The 17,169-nt window shown below is 32.8% G+C and overlaps 1 protein-coding gene across 1 annotated transcript; it reads left to right on the plus strand.

Annotated features, from left to right (window-relative positions):
- The first annotated feature begins 2,292 nt into the window (after positions 1 to 2,292).
- Positions 2,293 to 16,356, plus strand: LOTGIDRAFT_231761 (hypothetical protein). The gene is made up of 11 exons (XM_009054253.1): positions 2,293 to 2,581; positions 5,397 to 5,584; positions 5,939 to 6,112; positions 8,954 to 9,128; positions 12,872 to 12,922; positions 13,319 to 13,519; positions 14,100 to 14,211; positions 14,602 to 14,714; positions 14,935 to 15,078; positions 15,589 to 15,960; positions 16,075 to 16,356. The coding sequence occupies exons 1-10, from the start codon at positions 2,346 to 2,348 to the stop codon at positions 15,743 to 15,745; spliced, it is 1,551 nt and encodes a 516-aa protein (XP_009052501.1). The 5' UTR covers positions 2,293 to 2,345; the 3' UTR covers positions 15,746 to 15,960; positions 16,075 to 16,356.
- Positions 16,357 to 17,169: the final 813 nt, after the last annotated feature.

Consider the following 17,169-nt stretch of genomic DNA (forward strand, 5'->3'; position numbering starts at 1 on the left):
ATGAACTTTGAAATCCTACTATTCATTGGTCAAGAAAATACCACAGTTCGCCTGAATTTGCTGCCCGAAAAACATCTGATAGATATATATGGCGAGTATTAAAGTACTCACGGTTCAGTGATGTCAGTATTAAAAAGAGCACTTGACTGGTTAAGATTATAAATACAACTTTCACTCAAACCTCGCTAGATCTGCAGAATGACTGAATTAAAAAAAAATGTATTTCAAACAAATTATTTACAATCTGTTGTAGCTCCAATCAATATGAAAAGGGGAGTATAACGATGTATTTTATGAACCTAGGAGTTGATACCATACCACTAGACTTTCCTGATATTTCTCACAACCCGGTCGATGTTTATATCTTCAGTCCAGGAGAATACAGAAACCTGACCTCCAAGTAAGTTGCTGTTGGCTTCTATCTCATGACATGCCATTTAATTCCATGGCAAGTTTTAACAATCATTATCACTGAAACTATGGCTATATATCAAGTATGCATTAACCTTTTTACATTACATACATTACACTAATGTCAATGTCTAAAGAATTGGAATCATTGTAATTACAGGAGTGTTAGAATGAATGGTCAAATTCTGGAATTGAAGAACGAGTACGAGTTACCGCCCTTGATACCAGAGAGTCGTAACAGCACTGTTAATATTGAAGCTTATGAGATGGGCTATATCGTACTCCCGAATGTTAAATCAACACCATGTCTTTGATATAAAAAAAAAATGTTTATAAATTAAGTTATTTGTTAGTTATACCCACATTGGATGCAGTTTTCTAAATATTTGCTTTTTTGCTAATAGAACTGTCTTAAAGCGACAGAAGTCACCATTACATGATGTTATTTGATTGTACAAGAACTGGACGCCCTTTCTCTGAAGAGTGATGGAGATAGCTAAAATTTACTATCCGATTTTTAAAATCTATCGACTGGACATCTTAAAGGTATTATAATGAGGTTTTCTAAAAAAAATTATGTGTATCAATTCAAACCATTCCAATTTTAAATCATACATCAGTGGTTCCTGCAATTCCACTTAAACTAAGCGTGTAATGACTTCACTAATTGCAAGAATATGCTGTATCACAAAAGGACTTAGCAACGTCATAAAGCATTAGTTTCAGTGGAATTGCAGGAACCACAGACGTCTGATTGAAATTGGGATGGTATAAATTAATGCTATCAGTATCCCGATACACATAACATTTTTAGAAAACCTCCATACAATCGTTTTAGAAAAGAAACCCTCTAATCTTTCTCGTGGAAGAGTTCTCGAGTATAACTATATTTCCTCCATTCACGGAAACATATAGGGCGTAATATTTAAGTGAATTATTATAGTAATTATAAGGCTTTGGTTCACCAATGAATTGGAGGGTTGGGTGTTAATTTTGTAAGAGAATAAACATAAAGCTTGTCATCTACGGTCTACAGATTTTAGTCATTCTGTCCATAATTGGCATGTTTATGTACATACAAAAACATATAGCTTTCGAACTGGGCGTGTGACGATTAGATTTTACTTTCTGAAAACACTTAAGAAAAAGGCGTGTTTTTATTTTTCCGAATAATTAAGTCCAATTGATATTGTGTTTCTCCTACCCTCCAACATTATTGATATAAGAAAGTATATGGGGATTTGGACTGTACAAGGATATGCCTATACGGGCCCGTAGCTAGCTTTTAAAGGGGGTGGGGATGTTCGCAACTATGTGACTTAACAGACATTCCAGTCAACTAAGTTTTTTTCAGGGAGGGGCGGGGGTGGGGATTGGCTGCTAGATCTAATGCAAGTTATAATCAAAGTTTAGCTAAAAGGAAAGCCTTTTAATTCGTATTATACGAATATAATATACATGAAAACATCATGCATGAAATTTGCCCCCAAAGACTTAGTCTACTAAGCTTTCTTAGACTTTCGCAGCCTTTCATCTCGGACAGTTCAAAGCACAATGCATACGAATATCCAAACCTTTTTCCATTATAATTGTTCGATATAGACCCACTTTATCATCACAATGTGATATTTGGATGTTATTCTTGTTTTTGATCGTGTAATAGGCGTTCTTTATTTGCTGTAGAATAAAAGCTTTACTGCACTTGACCGTCTTCATTAGCCCAAATGGTGCAGAAAAAGTGGCACGTAAAACTCCATTAGTTTCATTTCATTTGCCGCACTTGAATAACGGCCGCAAATGGCTTCCATACAAGACTATTTTTAGCCGCCTTGTAATGTGCATAGATGGAGTCTGTCATCCGAAACATTTGAAATTGTATAGATTTGCATGAACCATAACCTGAATGAGATAGTTGAGATATTGGCCTGGACAAGATGGAAGTGATTCGGTTCCTGATCTACATCACAATATTCGGTCTGGCCATTTTACTGCTTCAAGAAAATTTACTATTTTTATCTCAAATTCTTTACAAAGTGTCCACTGCAAAACATGTGACTGTGTCATTTAAAGATGTCTTCGTTGGAAATCATGTGAGTGAGCGATTCCTCAGCGTAACCTTCAGCTGTTCGTTATTCAGACATAAGCACACGTCCAAACATTTTCCTCTTAGGTAAGTAAAATTAAAAATATGATCAATATGGTTTGTAGACGTACGAGAGTGTCGTTTAGATCGACGTTCTGTGTTCTGTAATACGACGTAATCGTGTGATTAGTCAAAATGGAAGTCAAAAAAGGAAAAAGGGTCTCCTTTTATCACAATTTTTCACTTTTGCACCTATTTTATATTGAAACACAAATAACTACGGTATCTATTGAGTTTAGTGGGTCTCAGATTCCATCCAACAGGTTCTAAGAAAACTTTCTAGGGACTGTCACTCTTTAATTCATAAATGACCTGGTTTTGAAAGTTGAAGCAGAACAGTTCAATATTTTCTCTTTGCCTCAGATTTTTAGCTATGATTCATTGCCATGTGATATTCTTTATTCTTTGTATGTCATGAAAGTGTATAATAGTTCAAACCTGTGACCAATTTAAGAGAGGAAATAACAATAAAGTCTTCAATAAGTCTCATTACAAACTCTTTAGTCAGCTGACTTGCTCTCTTTTCTTGATATTGAATGTGAAGTAGATCTACTAGATTAGACTTAGCACACTAAGTGTAGGACTTGAATTTTGCCTTTTCAGAGTGATATTTTTCTAGATTAAGTGTTGTTACATTTTTTAAGGTGCATAGTTAGAGCTTTGTCTCAGATGTGTAGTAGTTTGTGTTCTTTGTAAAAATAAATTTTTGGAGAACTCTTTTATTTCTCTTCAATATGCAAATATTGATTGATAATGTATTCTGCTTCTGGAAATATGTTTGATGCATTGCAATTCTAAGATACCTACAGTAGTTGATCATGTTGGCCTCAAATGTGTAGTTGCAAGCATTCAGCTCAACCTTAGTCAATGCTTATACTATTGTAACTAGCAGCATTCTAGTCCATCAGTTGATACGAGAAGTGTGCAAGGTCACCTCTTGCACTTGACTGTTTACTAAAAATATATTCTTAAAGTTTGTAGTTTATAGTGTTGCAATGGTCTTATATTCATATTGGTTATTGAATACTACGGAGGTTAAGTAAATGTAGGCTAAAAGACCATGTTTGGGATCCAATTGTTTTCAACTGTATGGATGAAGAACTACCTATAGTAGTAGTTGAATAGTGCAAGGTTTTTAATCCTTGTTGACTTGTTTGGAACTGAGATTTTTAAGAATTGTCTTTCTATGTGATAAGTCTATACATGTTTCAGCAAAGTCCTCAAATCACATTTAAACATTTACAAATGGCCTTGATTGTAATTTGAAGGCTTTGTTGAAATATTAAAGCCTTTTTTTTTAGATTCAAAATGGTTGCAAACTATGTTCTTGTGTGTTATTTCCATGTAAGAACCATACATAGTTTTTAATTTAACATCAAGAAATTGGTTTGATATGTCTGTGTAAATATCAGCTTATTAAATGTAGCCTACTAAGCTAGTTATGCTTAGATTATGCACAGGTTAACCTAGTTTGAACACAGACAGTTATCAGTTATAAAATCAGTTTATCAAAGAAGTTATTTATCAATAAGTAGTTCTTAAAGGGGCAAAATTTTCATTATCAAATGCTATTATTATTATTATATGCTATTTTCATATATGTATCTACTTGGTCAAACTTAATTTGTTTTAAAAGGGTTCATAAAAAATTAATTATGTAGTTTGACCTAGTTTGGTTTTTAAGAATAAGTAGGAGGCATATTTCTCTACATGTATGGATTTGTTTTGCTTAAATCCGTACAGTAGTTTTTATTACACCTTCCAAAAAGCATGATAGTTTTGGTGTTAAAAAAATAATAGGCCGGATTTTTAAAATTAAAAGTTAAAAGACACATTTCTCTAAATATTAGTGTATAGTTTTCACCACTTTGAGCCCTAAATTTTTTCGACTTACACAAAAAAACAGAAAGCCCCTTTAACTTTCTGACTTTTGTGGTTCTCCTTCACTTTGATATAGTCAGCAAGTTTCAATCACTGTATTGTTATCTATACTAGATACAACATAGATAAATGTCCTGATTAAAATCTGTATCAGCAGCAGACTTGAAATTTGACTGATTTGTGCTAGAGACAATTAAAGGGTAAACAAGATGTTGAAACTTGGGATTCTGATACTCCCGTTAATATCTGTGGTTAGTGGAGAAGTGATCAATGTAAATGGAAATGTAACAGCCATTGTGCCTGAGAGATTTGTGGGAGTGACCATAGATTCTGGTGTTATTCAGGATAAATGGAGGACTATGAACTTCACGTAGGTCTTTTACACGTTTGATAACTGAAATGTTTTGGGTGGGTTAAAGCGACAGATTCGCTATTTTCAGGGGTTGATTTTGGTCTTGAATATTTGTAAATGGTCTCAAAAATACTTGATATGTACAAAAATCCCATAAATCCTTCGAAAATACTTCATGTAGGTTTTACCAATTTGATAGCTTCTAGTTCTGCTTGGTTAAGCACATAAGAGTATGGAACAAGGCTGCTGGAATGCTGCGTCGCTGGAAAGAAAATTTGATCAAAAATACAAAATTTCCAATTTTTTTTATAGGGGTTAAAGGGAAAGAATCTCCATTTTCAGGGGTTGATTTGGGTTTTGAATATATGTAATTAGTCTTCAGAAATACTAGAAATGTACAAAAATCACATAATTCCTTCAAAAATACCTCAAAATTTGAATTTCATAAAGGCTTTATATTCTATAACTAATTAGGATGAGTTTATTCCTTTACACATTAATCAATCATAGATTTTCATGATAATTTTATAACATTTTTTGGAATTCTAATTCCAGGTCTAAAAAAATTGTTTGAAAATCTAAAAACATATTTTTTGACTTTAATTTCAGGTCTAAGAAAATGAAGACGTTAGCTCGAGAGTTATCTCCCTCCTATCTGAGAGTTGGTGGCACGTTGTGTGATTTTCTCATATTCAACATGACAGAAGATACCACGCTACGATTTAAACCACATAAACCCAGATATATTCAAATTAACGGGGAATGGATTGATGCCAATACAAATTTTACTATGACACGTAAGTCAACCATATTCCATTGTTTGTAACCTGGGTGGCGCTTGATTGAAGAGTTTTTAAAAGTGTTCCAATTCTGCCCTCAATCAAACACTACGGAAGCACAATATGTCACATTCAAAATATTCCCAACTATTTCCTTCCCCGCCATTTTGAATTTTGTCTGCACCTACTATTTTTTGGCACACGTGTTCCAAACTCTGATTCAACTTCTTTTAATCCCAAACGTGTAATATTAATTCTAATACTTCTGAAGACTATTTATAAACATTCAAGATCCAAGTCAACCCCTGAAAATAACAAACCTGTCCCTTTAACGCCCCTGACATACTAATTTATTATTATTATTTATTTCAGCCTATGACTGGGATCTATTGAATATATTTGCTATGGAGTCTGGCTGGGATCTGATATTTGATTTCAATGTATTTTTACGTAAAAACGGACAGTGGGATCCAACCAATGCAATAGAATTGTTGAAATATACGATACAGCAAGGTTATAAACCTGCAGGGTACGAGCTCGGCAATGGTAAGTTTAATTATATTACAGACAAATTTTTCATGCGTTTTGTTAAGAATGATTAAGCTGATGAACATAAGGATATAGAGCACAACATACTTTAGGTATCAGAGGCAGAAAGCCAACATTTGGAAGCACTGGCACAGGCATTCAAATCAAGGCACAACAATTCAACTTGCTACAACTGAGTTATTCCACTGCCACAGAAAGACAGTTTCCAACCAATCAAAGTATGGGAAGTTGTTAATCCATTCAAGGGGATATTCATATAGCCTTGCAAGAGCTCTAGGAATTTTAGGTTGTAACATTGCGGTTAAGCAATGTTACGAAAGCACAGGCACAGGCATGTAGGCGTAACCTCTAGTGATAGAGCAATGTTTGTGAAGTTCTTGTGAAAATATGTTACAAATCTTAAAAACAGATCACAGTGTCTAGGGTGGTGAATGCAAAGTAAATTTGAATTTAATTACATATCCATATTCCAAGAGACAGAGTATTTAAACAGTTATATGACACTTTCCACTCAACTCTTACAAGATAAAGAAATGTAGATGAACAAATTCATAGATTGTTAAAGGGAAGCTACTTTGTAGTTCAATTTCAGACCACAATTGTTACTTACTTGTTAATGACTCTCAAATAACACATGTTTATAGATCTGACCTTAAATGTTTGTTACAGAACCTGATTTGTTTCCCAGTCAATTTCCAAAGAATGTGGTCAGTCCCCAACAACTGGCTAAAGATTATCAGACTTTCATCTCTGTTATAAAAAATAGCGGTGTGACAAACTATGTCATAAATGGACCAGAAACGGCCGGGGGTTATGTTAAATATTTTCCAGAGTAATTCTCACATTTTTTTGATAAATTTTAAAACCTATTCCACTATTCCACACATCTTTTTATCCATTAGTTATTTACAAGACTTTTCTTTCCTTAGATTTTTTTGGAAGCATGAGAAAACTTTCCTGGACAGCACGGCACAATTTTGCTCACATTTTTTTTTATCCATTTGTCATTTTCTAGGCTTTCCTTACCTCAGATTTCTCATTTTATCAAAAATATTGGAATAGTGGAGCTGAACCTTTTGTTTTAGGCAACACTATTTTTTTTCTTATTAAGTGAAAGCTTTTAGACTTCTTTTTCCTTAGATTTTAATTAATTCAAAAATATTTATAAAGTAGTGAAGAAAATGGCATAACATGTGAACTGTGTCAGTGCTTCTATTGAAGTTTATTAACAATTTCATTAAATTTTTAAAACAAAACCAACACTGCTATCTCAAACTGTTTGCTTAAAGGCTAGCTAGCATTAAAACTAATTAGATTTAAGATTTTCATTACAGGCCATGGTTTCTTATTTTTCAGGGTTGATTTGGGTATATTTGAATATATGTAAATAATCTTCAAAAGTACTGCACAAAAATGGAATAATCCCTTCAAATATACCTCAAACTAGAATTTTTACTTTCTTTCTCTTTATATGGCTGAGTCTAAGAAAAGACGAGTCGTCATTTTATCTTTCAAATGTGGACACAATTGGTAATATGTATGGTTTGAGGGCACCTTAAGAATATTAATGTTTGTTACAGAACCTGATTTGTTTCCCAGTCAATTTCCAAAGAATGTGGTCAGTCCCCAACAACTGGCTAAAGATTATCAGACTTTCATCTCTGTTATAAAAAATAGTGGTGTGACAAACTATGTCATAAATGGACCAGAAACGGCCGGGGGACGCGTTTCATTTTTTCCAGAGTAATTGTCACATTTTTTAGATTTAAAATCTTATTCCAAATGATTTTTTCTATCCAATATAGTGTGCTCCCTTGTAATCCAACCAGTCTTTGCTGCTTATTACGCCGTTTTATGTCACAGGATGGCTGAAGTCCTCAAAGACAATAGATCTCAGTGTGAGCTCAATGTGAGACAAGATTTTCTCCAACGGCCAATATAATGCATTTAAGCTGTCATGGGATATTTCTTAGACAACTGGCTGAACTGTTGACTCACGTGTGCACCAGACTTTAGGTCCTTAGATGTAATAAGCAACTTTTGTGATAGTGACTCTTAGTGTTATTACAATTGCAAGTACAATAGACATAGTCTGAGTCAAAATGGCTCCAATTATTGCTATCAGTGTCACACAGAAAAAGTTAAGAAAAACCTCTTTACACTTCCTTAATCCATGATTATATTTTCCAGAACCTAATGCCTACTTCCACAATTTCAACTTTTCCATCCCAGCACCAGAAATGGCTGAATATTTCTCTATTTTAAAACAAACTCTTGATTCTCTCCCTGCCCTGGGAAAACCTATCATAGTTGGACCCGATACCACAGATATGGGGAAAAAGAGACCTCGTGAATATTTCATACAGTGAGAATATATGTCTATATGTCTTTGTGATTTAAATATGTGCTTTTTACTAACTGCATGAGTCTTCTATCGTTGACACATTTCTTGTAAATTTTAAACATGAGCTACAACTATCACCTGATTTTAATAAAACTGTTCACAAAGACTTGATGACATGACTTTTTACTGACTAAAAGTGTTTTAAAATAAGATTTTGAAGAAAACTTGTGATCTATGTATATCGGTGACGTCTCAAACACGCTTTAACTTGATAGTTCATGGGTTGATTCTAAGATACTGCCCTTAAATTCTTATAAGTATCTGTGAGTGTGACTGTCTTGTTCCCAGTGAAACAGTATTATTATTAACGTAACTCCTGGCTGTGGGCAGAAGTTATAAAACCCAATTTCTAATTACCATATATCTCACACTGCCATGCTGATAAATTGATTTTTAACAAATCCTTCCTACTTATCCATAATTATTTTTTCCAGAACCAAATTCCTTATTCCACAAATTCAACTTTTCCATCCCAGCACCAGAAATGGCTGAATATTTCTCTATTTTAAAACAAACCCTTGATTCTCTCCCTGCCCTTGGAAAACCTATCATAGTTGGTCCCGATACAACAGCAATGAGACACAAGAGTGCCCGTGAATATTTCATAAAGTGAGAACCCATCTGATTTAAAAACAGCTTCAATGTTTCATTTTTATTACATCTTCTGTAAAAGTTCAGTTAAAATATTGTAAATATTTCACTAATTTCTGACACGTTTTATGTTAAGTTTTGATTTGTATAGCAAGCACAGTTTCCATTACTGTGAATATATTTTATGATCCAATCTGCAAACATTCTTATGAACAATGAGTTCATAGTTGAGAATTTATTCAACCAATCAAAACTTTTTCAAAGCTGTTACCACTGTGACATATTCTGAGATATTTTTTTGTATTAATTGCAACTATGGAAGTAAAAAATAAAGATAAATAATTGCTTCATCAGGTCAAATTATGGTTAAATTCAGATCCAGACAGTATAAACCTGTGATCAGTGGTAACAAAATGAGATATTGAAAGCTGTATCTAATAACATAGCATGAAAAAATAACTCTTTGTATATCTGATACTGCACTGATTACTAATAGTAGGACTTCTCTGACACTTATTGTGTCTAGCACCTGTTAGATATGTTATTTTATGGTATAGTCATAGATAGTCTAATGTTATGGGTGTTGTATTGTATGAAAAAGGGAATTGATGGTGTACAGTGTAGGATTGTTGATGGAATTGAAAATAGGAGAAGCGAATTGTGTCTGGACATTTTCTATGTGTATTTGCTTCTTCTATTTGCAACTCGTTAAAGATCCCTCACCAATTAGAAATCGAAAAAGAGCAGGCTGTCCTGTCAAAAATTTCCTTCATTGCACCCTGTATGGCATTGCCTGTCTTCATTAGCCCACATGGTGCAGAAAAGTAGGACGTAAAACTCCATTTGTTTCCTTTTTATACGCCGACGTAGAAGTGTAGACGTATATTGCTAACACCCATGTTTGACAGTCGGTTCGTCCGTCTATTCATTTCATTTCTATTTACAACTGTATCTATAATCTGCACTGTACACCACAAAGAGAAACTGTTTCTAGTCTTTTCATTTGTTGTTTACTATAGCTTTACACTTACTAATGTTCACCCAGAGGTTTCAGGTCTTCAGAAAGAATGAAAGATTCATATATGGCACCATCATCTTCGGGTTTCAGTGAGAATTTACAAAATGTATCAAAATTTTTCTGGAAATGATAACATTTAAATCATTAAGACTCTAGATGCAACTAATATTCTGATGAGGTTGAAAAAAAAAATGATAATGGCTAGACAATGGAAGTATTGTAAATATTAACTTTTTCAAATATCGAAATAAATACAGTAATCATTACATACTAAATAAGCAGTATGTTTTAAAAAGTTTAGTTAAGACATAAAAATGCATTTCTAAAATTCATTTTATTTAGAAATTTATGACAATCAGAAAAGTTCAGGTGAATTCAATTTGTGACTTCAACAACAACTGAGAGAGAGTAGGCTGTACTGACTTAATGTACCTCATTTCACACTGCATGGCATTGTCCATCCTCATCTGAATTCTTTTTAACTTGTATGAAACTCAAATCCTTACAGAACTGGAATACTCCCCTATCATCAAAACATTGAACATCACGGGAGAAATGTTGGCAAGGGATTTCACCATCTTACAACAAGTTTTATCATCCCTCCCTGAACTACAACCATTAGTTATTGTGGGTCCAGATGTTGCAAATCTTAGAAATTATTCTCTAAACTACCTTGTTTCGTAAGATGTCTTTATGATCTGTTTTCATGCTTTGAGCGCAAGTTTTGACCAGGCTTTGATCCCAATGTAAATTAAACTCCTGTTAAAACACAAGTAGAAGTTTGTAATGAAAATAATAAAATTGTAAACTAAGGTACCTCAAACTAAGGGTAATCAAAAACATTGAAGCATAAATATGGCAAAAACAGAAATCATCATCAAATTGAACAAATATTGCCAAATTTTGAACATATTGGTCTGAGACCAGGTCCGTAAAATAAGTTACCCCTCCTACACATTTCAGTACAAAGTGTTCTTCAATACCTCAAATTTTAATCCAATTTTCTGTTGGGCTGGTTCTTTTTCATGGTTGATTTGTGTTTTAAATATCTGTAATTAGTCTTCAGAAGTACTAGAAATGTACAAAGACATAACTCCTTGAAAAATATCTCAAACTAGGAATTTCACTTTCTATTTCTGTAAATGTCTTTTCCATATGGTAATGTCTACAGAAAAGACCAGTTATCATTTCAACTTTCAAGCTTATCTTAAACATTCTGGTGTCTGAGACTAACATACAATTGGTCTAATAGATGGTTCACCTGTCCCTTTAAATAGCATCAATTTTCCTTACAGAACCAGACCTATATCAATCAAGTTTTAACATTTCAATTCCTGGAGATATCATGGCACAGTATATTAAACTATTAAAACAAACATTGAATCGGTTCCCAGAGCTTGGTGAACCATTGATAGTTGGACCTGATACAACTAAAAGTCTGGCAGCTCATGAATACCTTGTCAAGTGAGACATTCGGCATTTATTCCCTTTTGCATCATGTTAGCAATTTTACATGCAATTTAACTTAGTACCACATAGAAGACAAATCGGACCAAAGACTAATTCGATAAATAAGATTTATAATAGGACAGCTTGTACTATGGTTAAAGACACATTGTTGTGTTGTTGTTTGTCTTAACCGTGATCGTCCCCAAGCGTATGTCACATGATTCAAATAGGCGAGACTAACATTCTGGTTGGCAATTCACAAACTGTAATTTTTCAAGTAACAAAATCGATCAATTGATCAGTTCTTCCAGATGGTGTGTTTCTGACAGTCTTTAGCAATTCAGTTGCACTCAAATTCCAAAAAGTTGTAATATCACTGAATACATCCTCAATATGGAGAAATATTGTATTTAGCCCTGTCTGTCATTCATGTTTCCTTAAGAACAAGCTAACTTTTGGACTGACTAGTGTCCTATATTTTCGTTGGATTTTTGCCTTTGTAGTTTTTTTCCCATTTGAACCACATTCTTAAATCAGAACTTATTGCTGTTTTGATTAACCATTGCTGATCAAATTTGATTTAATTATTTCAACAATTACTGGAGTTAGGTGCAATTCATGTTTGTGTTTTTTGGACTGTTGTTTTTAAGAATAAATGGAGTCTTACTAATAACAACTGAAGGAATCTGATATCTAATTAGTCTAATGCTAGCTATTCTATGAATATAAATTGAAAGTAGAATTAAAAATCACCCTTCCTCTCTCCCTCTGTCACCTCTATTACTAATCAGAGCTTAGCATCCTATCCTTATCTAGCTTGTTAGCATCTTTTATAATATATTATACTATAGATAAGCTCAATACTATATCAGGGCTGTGATAATATGACTGTATATGTCAGTCATGTTTAATAAGAGTTCAAGATTTGGTGGTAATCTTGAAAACCTTGTATATATTCCATTTTCTCACTGTAAATTAGAAAATGCTTGAATGACATTTATACTGAAACAGCCCTGGCTAATATTAAGTTTCTCTTTCTGAACATAGAATCTTAAATTCATGAGTGAAAATCTTCTTTTGTCTTAAATGTTATTTCAAGATATTGCAAATTGTTAATTAACATATTGAAAGAAATAATATAATTAAACATTATTTGGTCTTTCAAGGAAAAAAGATTTTTTTTGTTTCCATTTAAAACTAGTTTGAATAGAAAGTTTGATGTATAAGATTTTATTATTTTATAACAAGATGAATTAGTAATACACTGTTTAAATTGTATTTATTTATTTTGTAGATTTTTAGAATCTGGTGGAGGAGATATAGTTGATATAGCATCATTCCATCAGTAAGTATATCATACAATAATTAAATCAATCAATTATTCCTAACTGACAAAAAATTTAAAATTGATTGTCAATGGCAAAGAAGTATAAAAAAATTTTATTTGCCTTTAATTTATTTAATGGATTTGATTAATCTAATGGAAATTTATTTTTTATATTTTCAAAATATTATCTCACACATCTTGTTCTTTGAACAATTAGTGACGTCACTTTGTTTTAGTGGAATTGCAGGAACCACGGACTTCTGATTGAAATTTGGAATGGTGCAAATTGATGCTATCAGTGTGATCATAGAACTGTAAGAGATTATTATAGTTCTATGGTGTGATACACATAAAAGTTTCTTTACAATCCCTTTTCAGTATTTTTGATAAATTTGAAATAATTGGTCTTTTCAGTTATTATCTAAACAGTGCCACAGCTACAGTGGCAGAATTCCATGAAGCAAAAGTTTTAGATAGTTTAATAGTACAGCTCAATGATGCCTTAGCAGCCTGTCGTAATTACGCTCCAGGAAAACAGTGTTGGTTAGGAGAAACTTCCTCATCATATGGTGGAGGGGCTGGTGGTATCTCTGATAGATATGTCGCTAGTTTCTTGTGAGTAGAAATATAAATTGATTGGGTTGAAATTAATAATATAATTGTACTAAGCACTTTAATCTTACTTCGTTGTGGTATTTGTTAAGAACAACATTTAGAAATGAGGAGTACTATAACAAGCTCAAGATAATATTATGGAATAAAACATACCAAAATGCGGAAAAGAAGCGTGTTTTATTGCATAATATTTTCTTGTGTGTTAACATGATACTCTTTGCCCATATCTTTCTATGGGTATAGATTAAGAGCGTAAATGATTTTGATTCACCAGACAGTGTCAATGAATAAATCAATAGCTTTCAAATCATTTTACCTCAAAAATAAAAAACTTTAAGGAATATTATCTCACAGAATGAACATAAAATTTGAATAATACAGGGATTCTGTTGCATAGTAATGACACCAGGTAAATCCTCTGATGAAAATATACTCTTATTGGCCATGTTCATTGTAAGAAGTAGTATTCCATTGAAACTTCTCCTTTTACCAAGTTGCATTTTGTAAATGGGTGCATCTGGTCGAGGACACCCTAGATATAATATTTATGTTAAATCTAAAATTTATGTTGATATTATAGATGGTTAGATAAACTGGGTTTGTCAGCCAAGATGGGTCTACAAGGTGTCATGAGACAGAGTTTTTATGGTGGAAATTACGGATTAATAGATGCTAACCTGGACCCTAATCCTGTAAGTTAGAAACATTGATTGACAAATATCAACTTTGGAGCTGGATTCTTATCTTAGAGTCGCCAAATTTTAAAAATTATTTCATAATGCTAATGTATCTGTGGTAGCAAAAGATACAGATTTAAATTGCATGTAATCACAGATTTTCACTTAGTCTGGACTACATTTGAATCAAATATACACATGAGTAGGCTACATGCATCTTTATAATAGATAAGCACATTTGCATGTATGCAAAAAATAAAGTTTCTCACACTCTATAAGAATCTGAATCAGCTGCAGAAATAACTTCATGAATATTTATGGATATCCATAAATTGTCTTATTTATCTATAACCTGTGCTTCTAATATGCCTTTGAAAGATTATTGATGAATATTGTTTATTACAGGATTATTGGTTGACTGTATTATATAAGAGATTAGTAGGTAATATAGTTCTAGATATAGGTACTAGTACCAACACCAATCTACGTTATTACGCTCAATGTGCCAATATCAATAGGTAGGTTGAGTATGTCAACTCCTTTTCATTCTTTTTGGAGTGTCCACATAGATAGCTGACATAACTTGATGGAAATCAGTTAGCGAAAATATGTCCAGTAACAAAGCAACACCATGGTGTAAACCTACAGTCTGTTACAAATTCTGTATAGTTCTACTATGTTTAAATATGGTTAGAAACACTATATGATTGTATGACTTGTGTTGTTTTATATTTTCAGTACTATGGGGTATAAAGTAGGAGATGTTGTAGTATATTTAATGAATATTGGTGGTGAAGCTATATCAGTTGATATTAAAGGTGTTTCCAGTTCAACTTATCATATCTATATGTTATCACCAGGTGACTCTACTCTTACCTCACAGTAAGTATATATTGTACATATCTTGGTCATACAAGACTATATATAGTTCTTACATCGAAATAACACACACGAATGTATTTCACAGCCATTTTGAATCTCTACATCGACTTAATAAGTTGAAATTTTAAAACAGCTATAATATATATGAGCCTTCAAATCACAATTAAAGCTAGTTCTAAACCTTTAAATGGTATTTGAAGATTTAGTTGAAATATAACCTTTATGAAAATTCGACTTAAGTCTTGGTAGAGATTCAAAATGGTTGTGAACTATATTTGTGTGTGTTATTAAGAACCATACATAGTTTCTTGATATCTGGGGCAATGAAGTGACCATAAGTTGAAATTCACTGCTTTATCCCTTGGTGTTTGTATTTGAATCTGGTTAAAAGAATTCTTTTTCTTTGATAATAACTTTTTATCTTCATATTTTTCATTTGATAGTTTGTTTTTGGTAGTTTGTAGAACTATGTATTGTACAATGTTAAATGCTGTATTTTGTATTTTCTAGATCTGTTAAACTGAATGGTGAAATATTGAAGATGCAGAGTGATGTAATATTACCAATATTTGATCCTATTGTACAGGAGGGGGGTCAAATTACTGTTAATCCTTATAACATGGGATTCATTGTTCTTCCAAACTCTAAACTTCTTCAATGTATTTAATTCTTATTCCACAATTCCTCCTCTTGGCATGAGGAGAGCACGGATCGTTATCAATTTTTTCAGAGTTCTTTAAAGTTTCTCCAGTGGGGTTTGATGCATATATTATGAATAGGGGTAAAGGTTTCTGCAAGATAGTTTTTTTTTTTTTTCAAATTTTGTTCTTAGTTTATAATGTATGCATCAAATCCCTGTGATTTCCCAGGCTGTCATCTTAACCCTGGGAGACCCAGACATAGAAATACTTGAGGAAAAAATTCTTTGGGTTTTGTTATGTCTCATTTGTAATGTTTTGTAACCACAATGAACAACAAAATCTGAATTTTGACCAATTTTGATTTATATATAGAGGTTATTTTTTAAGAATATACTATACCTTGAGGATTTCCAGATACACAACTTTAATAGAATTAAATTTGCATTCTTTGAATATATTCCTTAAATTTAGCAGGTTGTCCATGAAAATAAGTATCAATTAGAGGCTACCAAAAATAACCACAGGGAAATCCAATTTGAGAATGGCTCTATTATATATTAATATTTAGACTAAATTTGTTATTTTTTTATTTGTTAATTCGTTAACTGAGTGGTAATAAATATTTTTATATAAAAATCCATCTCGTGTCCTATGAATGATGAACTGCGTACATAACGTTTCAACACAAGTTACAGTGTCGTCATTGTCACCATTTCATCTGATGACGACACTGTAACTTCTGTTGAAACGTTATGTACCCATGTATTACAGAAGTGAGTTTTATCCCATAATTATTGTCTTGTGTTTGAAACGTGAAAGGTTAACAACAACAGCCAGAAAAAATATTGGTTGTGGGTGGAAGGGGCTACAAGCAAGTTACAAGCCCGTAGCTAGAGGGGGGTCAGACCTCCCCCCTAAAAATTTAGGCTGTCGGGGTTGAGATACCAAAATGAAATTCCAAGTGGGCATTGGGCAAGAAAAGTTCATACCAGAACCCATATAGTCAATTGACTATCAATCATGTGAACAGTGTGGTAGACGAAGCTTGTATATGAATTGAGTGTTGGTACGATCTTATCTGTCATGTTAGACATATTGTTTCACACCATTAAATCACTATAATAAACTGGATTACATGACATGCTCATGAATATTCATCAACCACTTAGAATATATGACGCATTACTTATGTATCACTGGATTTACATTTTTTTTCCACATTATGACTTTTGCTACGTCACCTTGGTTGGAGACTTTACCTGAGGCAATGAATCCCTGTAACAAGAATACATAGCCTACATCCGACTACTAACAAAAAATTAGCCATCTTGTCATAAAGCTTAATGACTCTCAGCTTAAGTTTTAAATTTTGTTTTAACAGCAAGAATTTACAATCGAATAGGGCCGTGGAGCAAATGAGGCAAACGGGGATTTGGTGGATTGAAATACA

The sequence above is a fragment of the Lottia gigantea genome (genome assembly GCF_000327385.1).
Source record: "Lottia gigantea unplaced genomic scaffold LOTGIsca_21, whole genome shotgun sequence".
NCBI lineage: Eukaryota > Metazoa > Mollusca > Gastropoda > Lottiidae > Lottia > Lottia gigantea.

Bases quoted from the DNA above. Each gene is read 5' to 3' on its own strand.
- LOTGIDRAFT_231761 (XM_009054253.1), top strand. From the start codon at position 2,346: ATGGAAGTGATTCGGTTCCTGATCTACATCACAATATTCGGTCTGGCC. The intron at 12,923-13,318 runs GTAAGTATATCA...TGGTCTTTTCAG, and splicing joins GATATAGCATCATTCCATCA to TTATTATCTAAACAGTGCCA. The intron at 13,520-14,099 runs GTGAGTAGAAAT...TTGATATTATAG, and splicing joins AGATATGTCGCTAGTTTCTT to ATGGTTAGATAAACTGGGTT.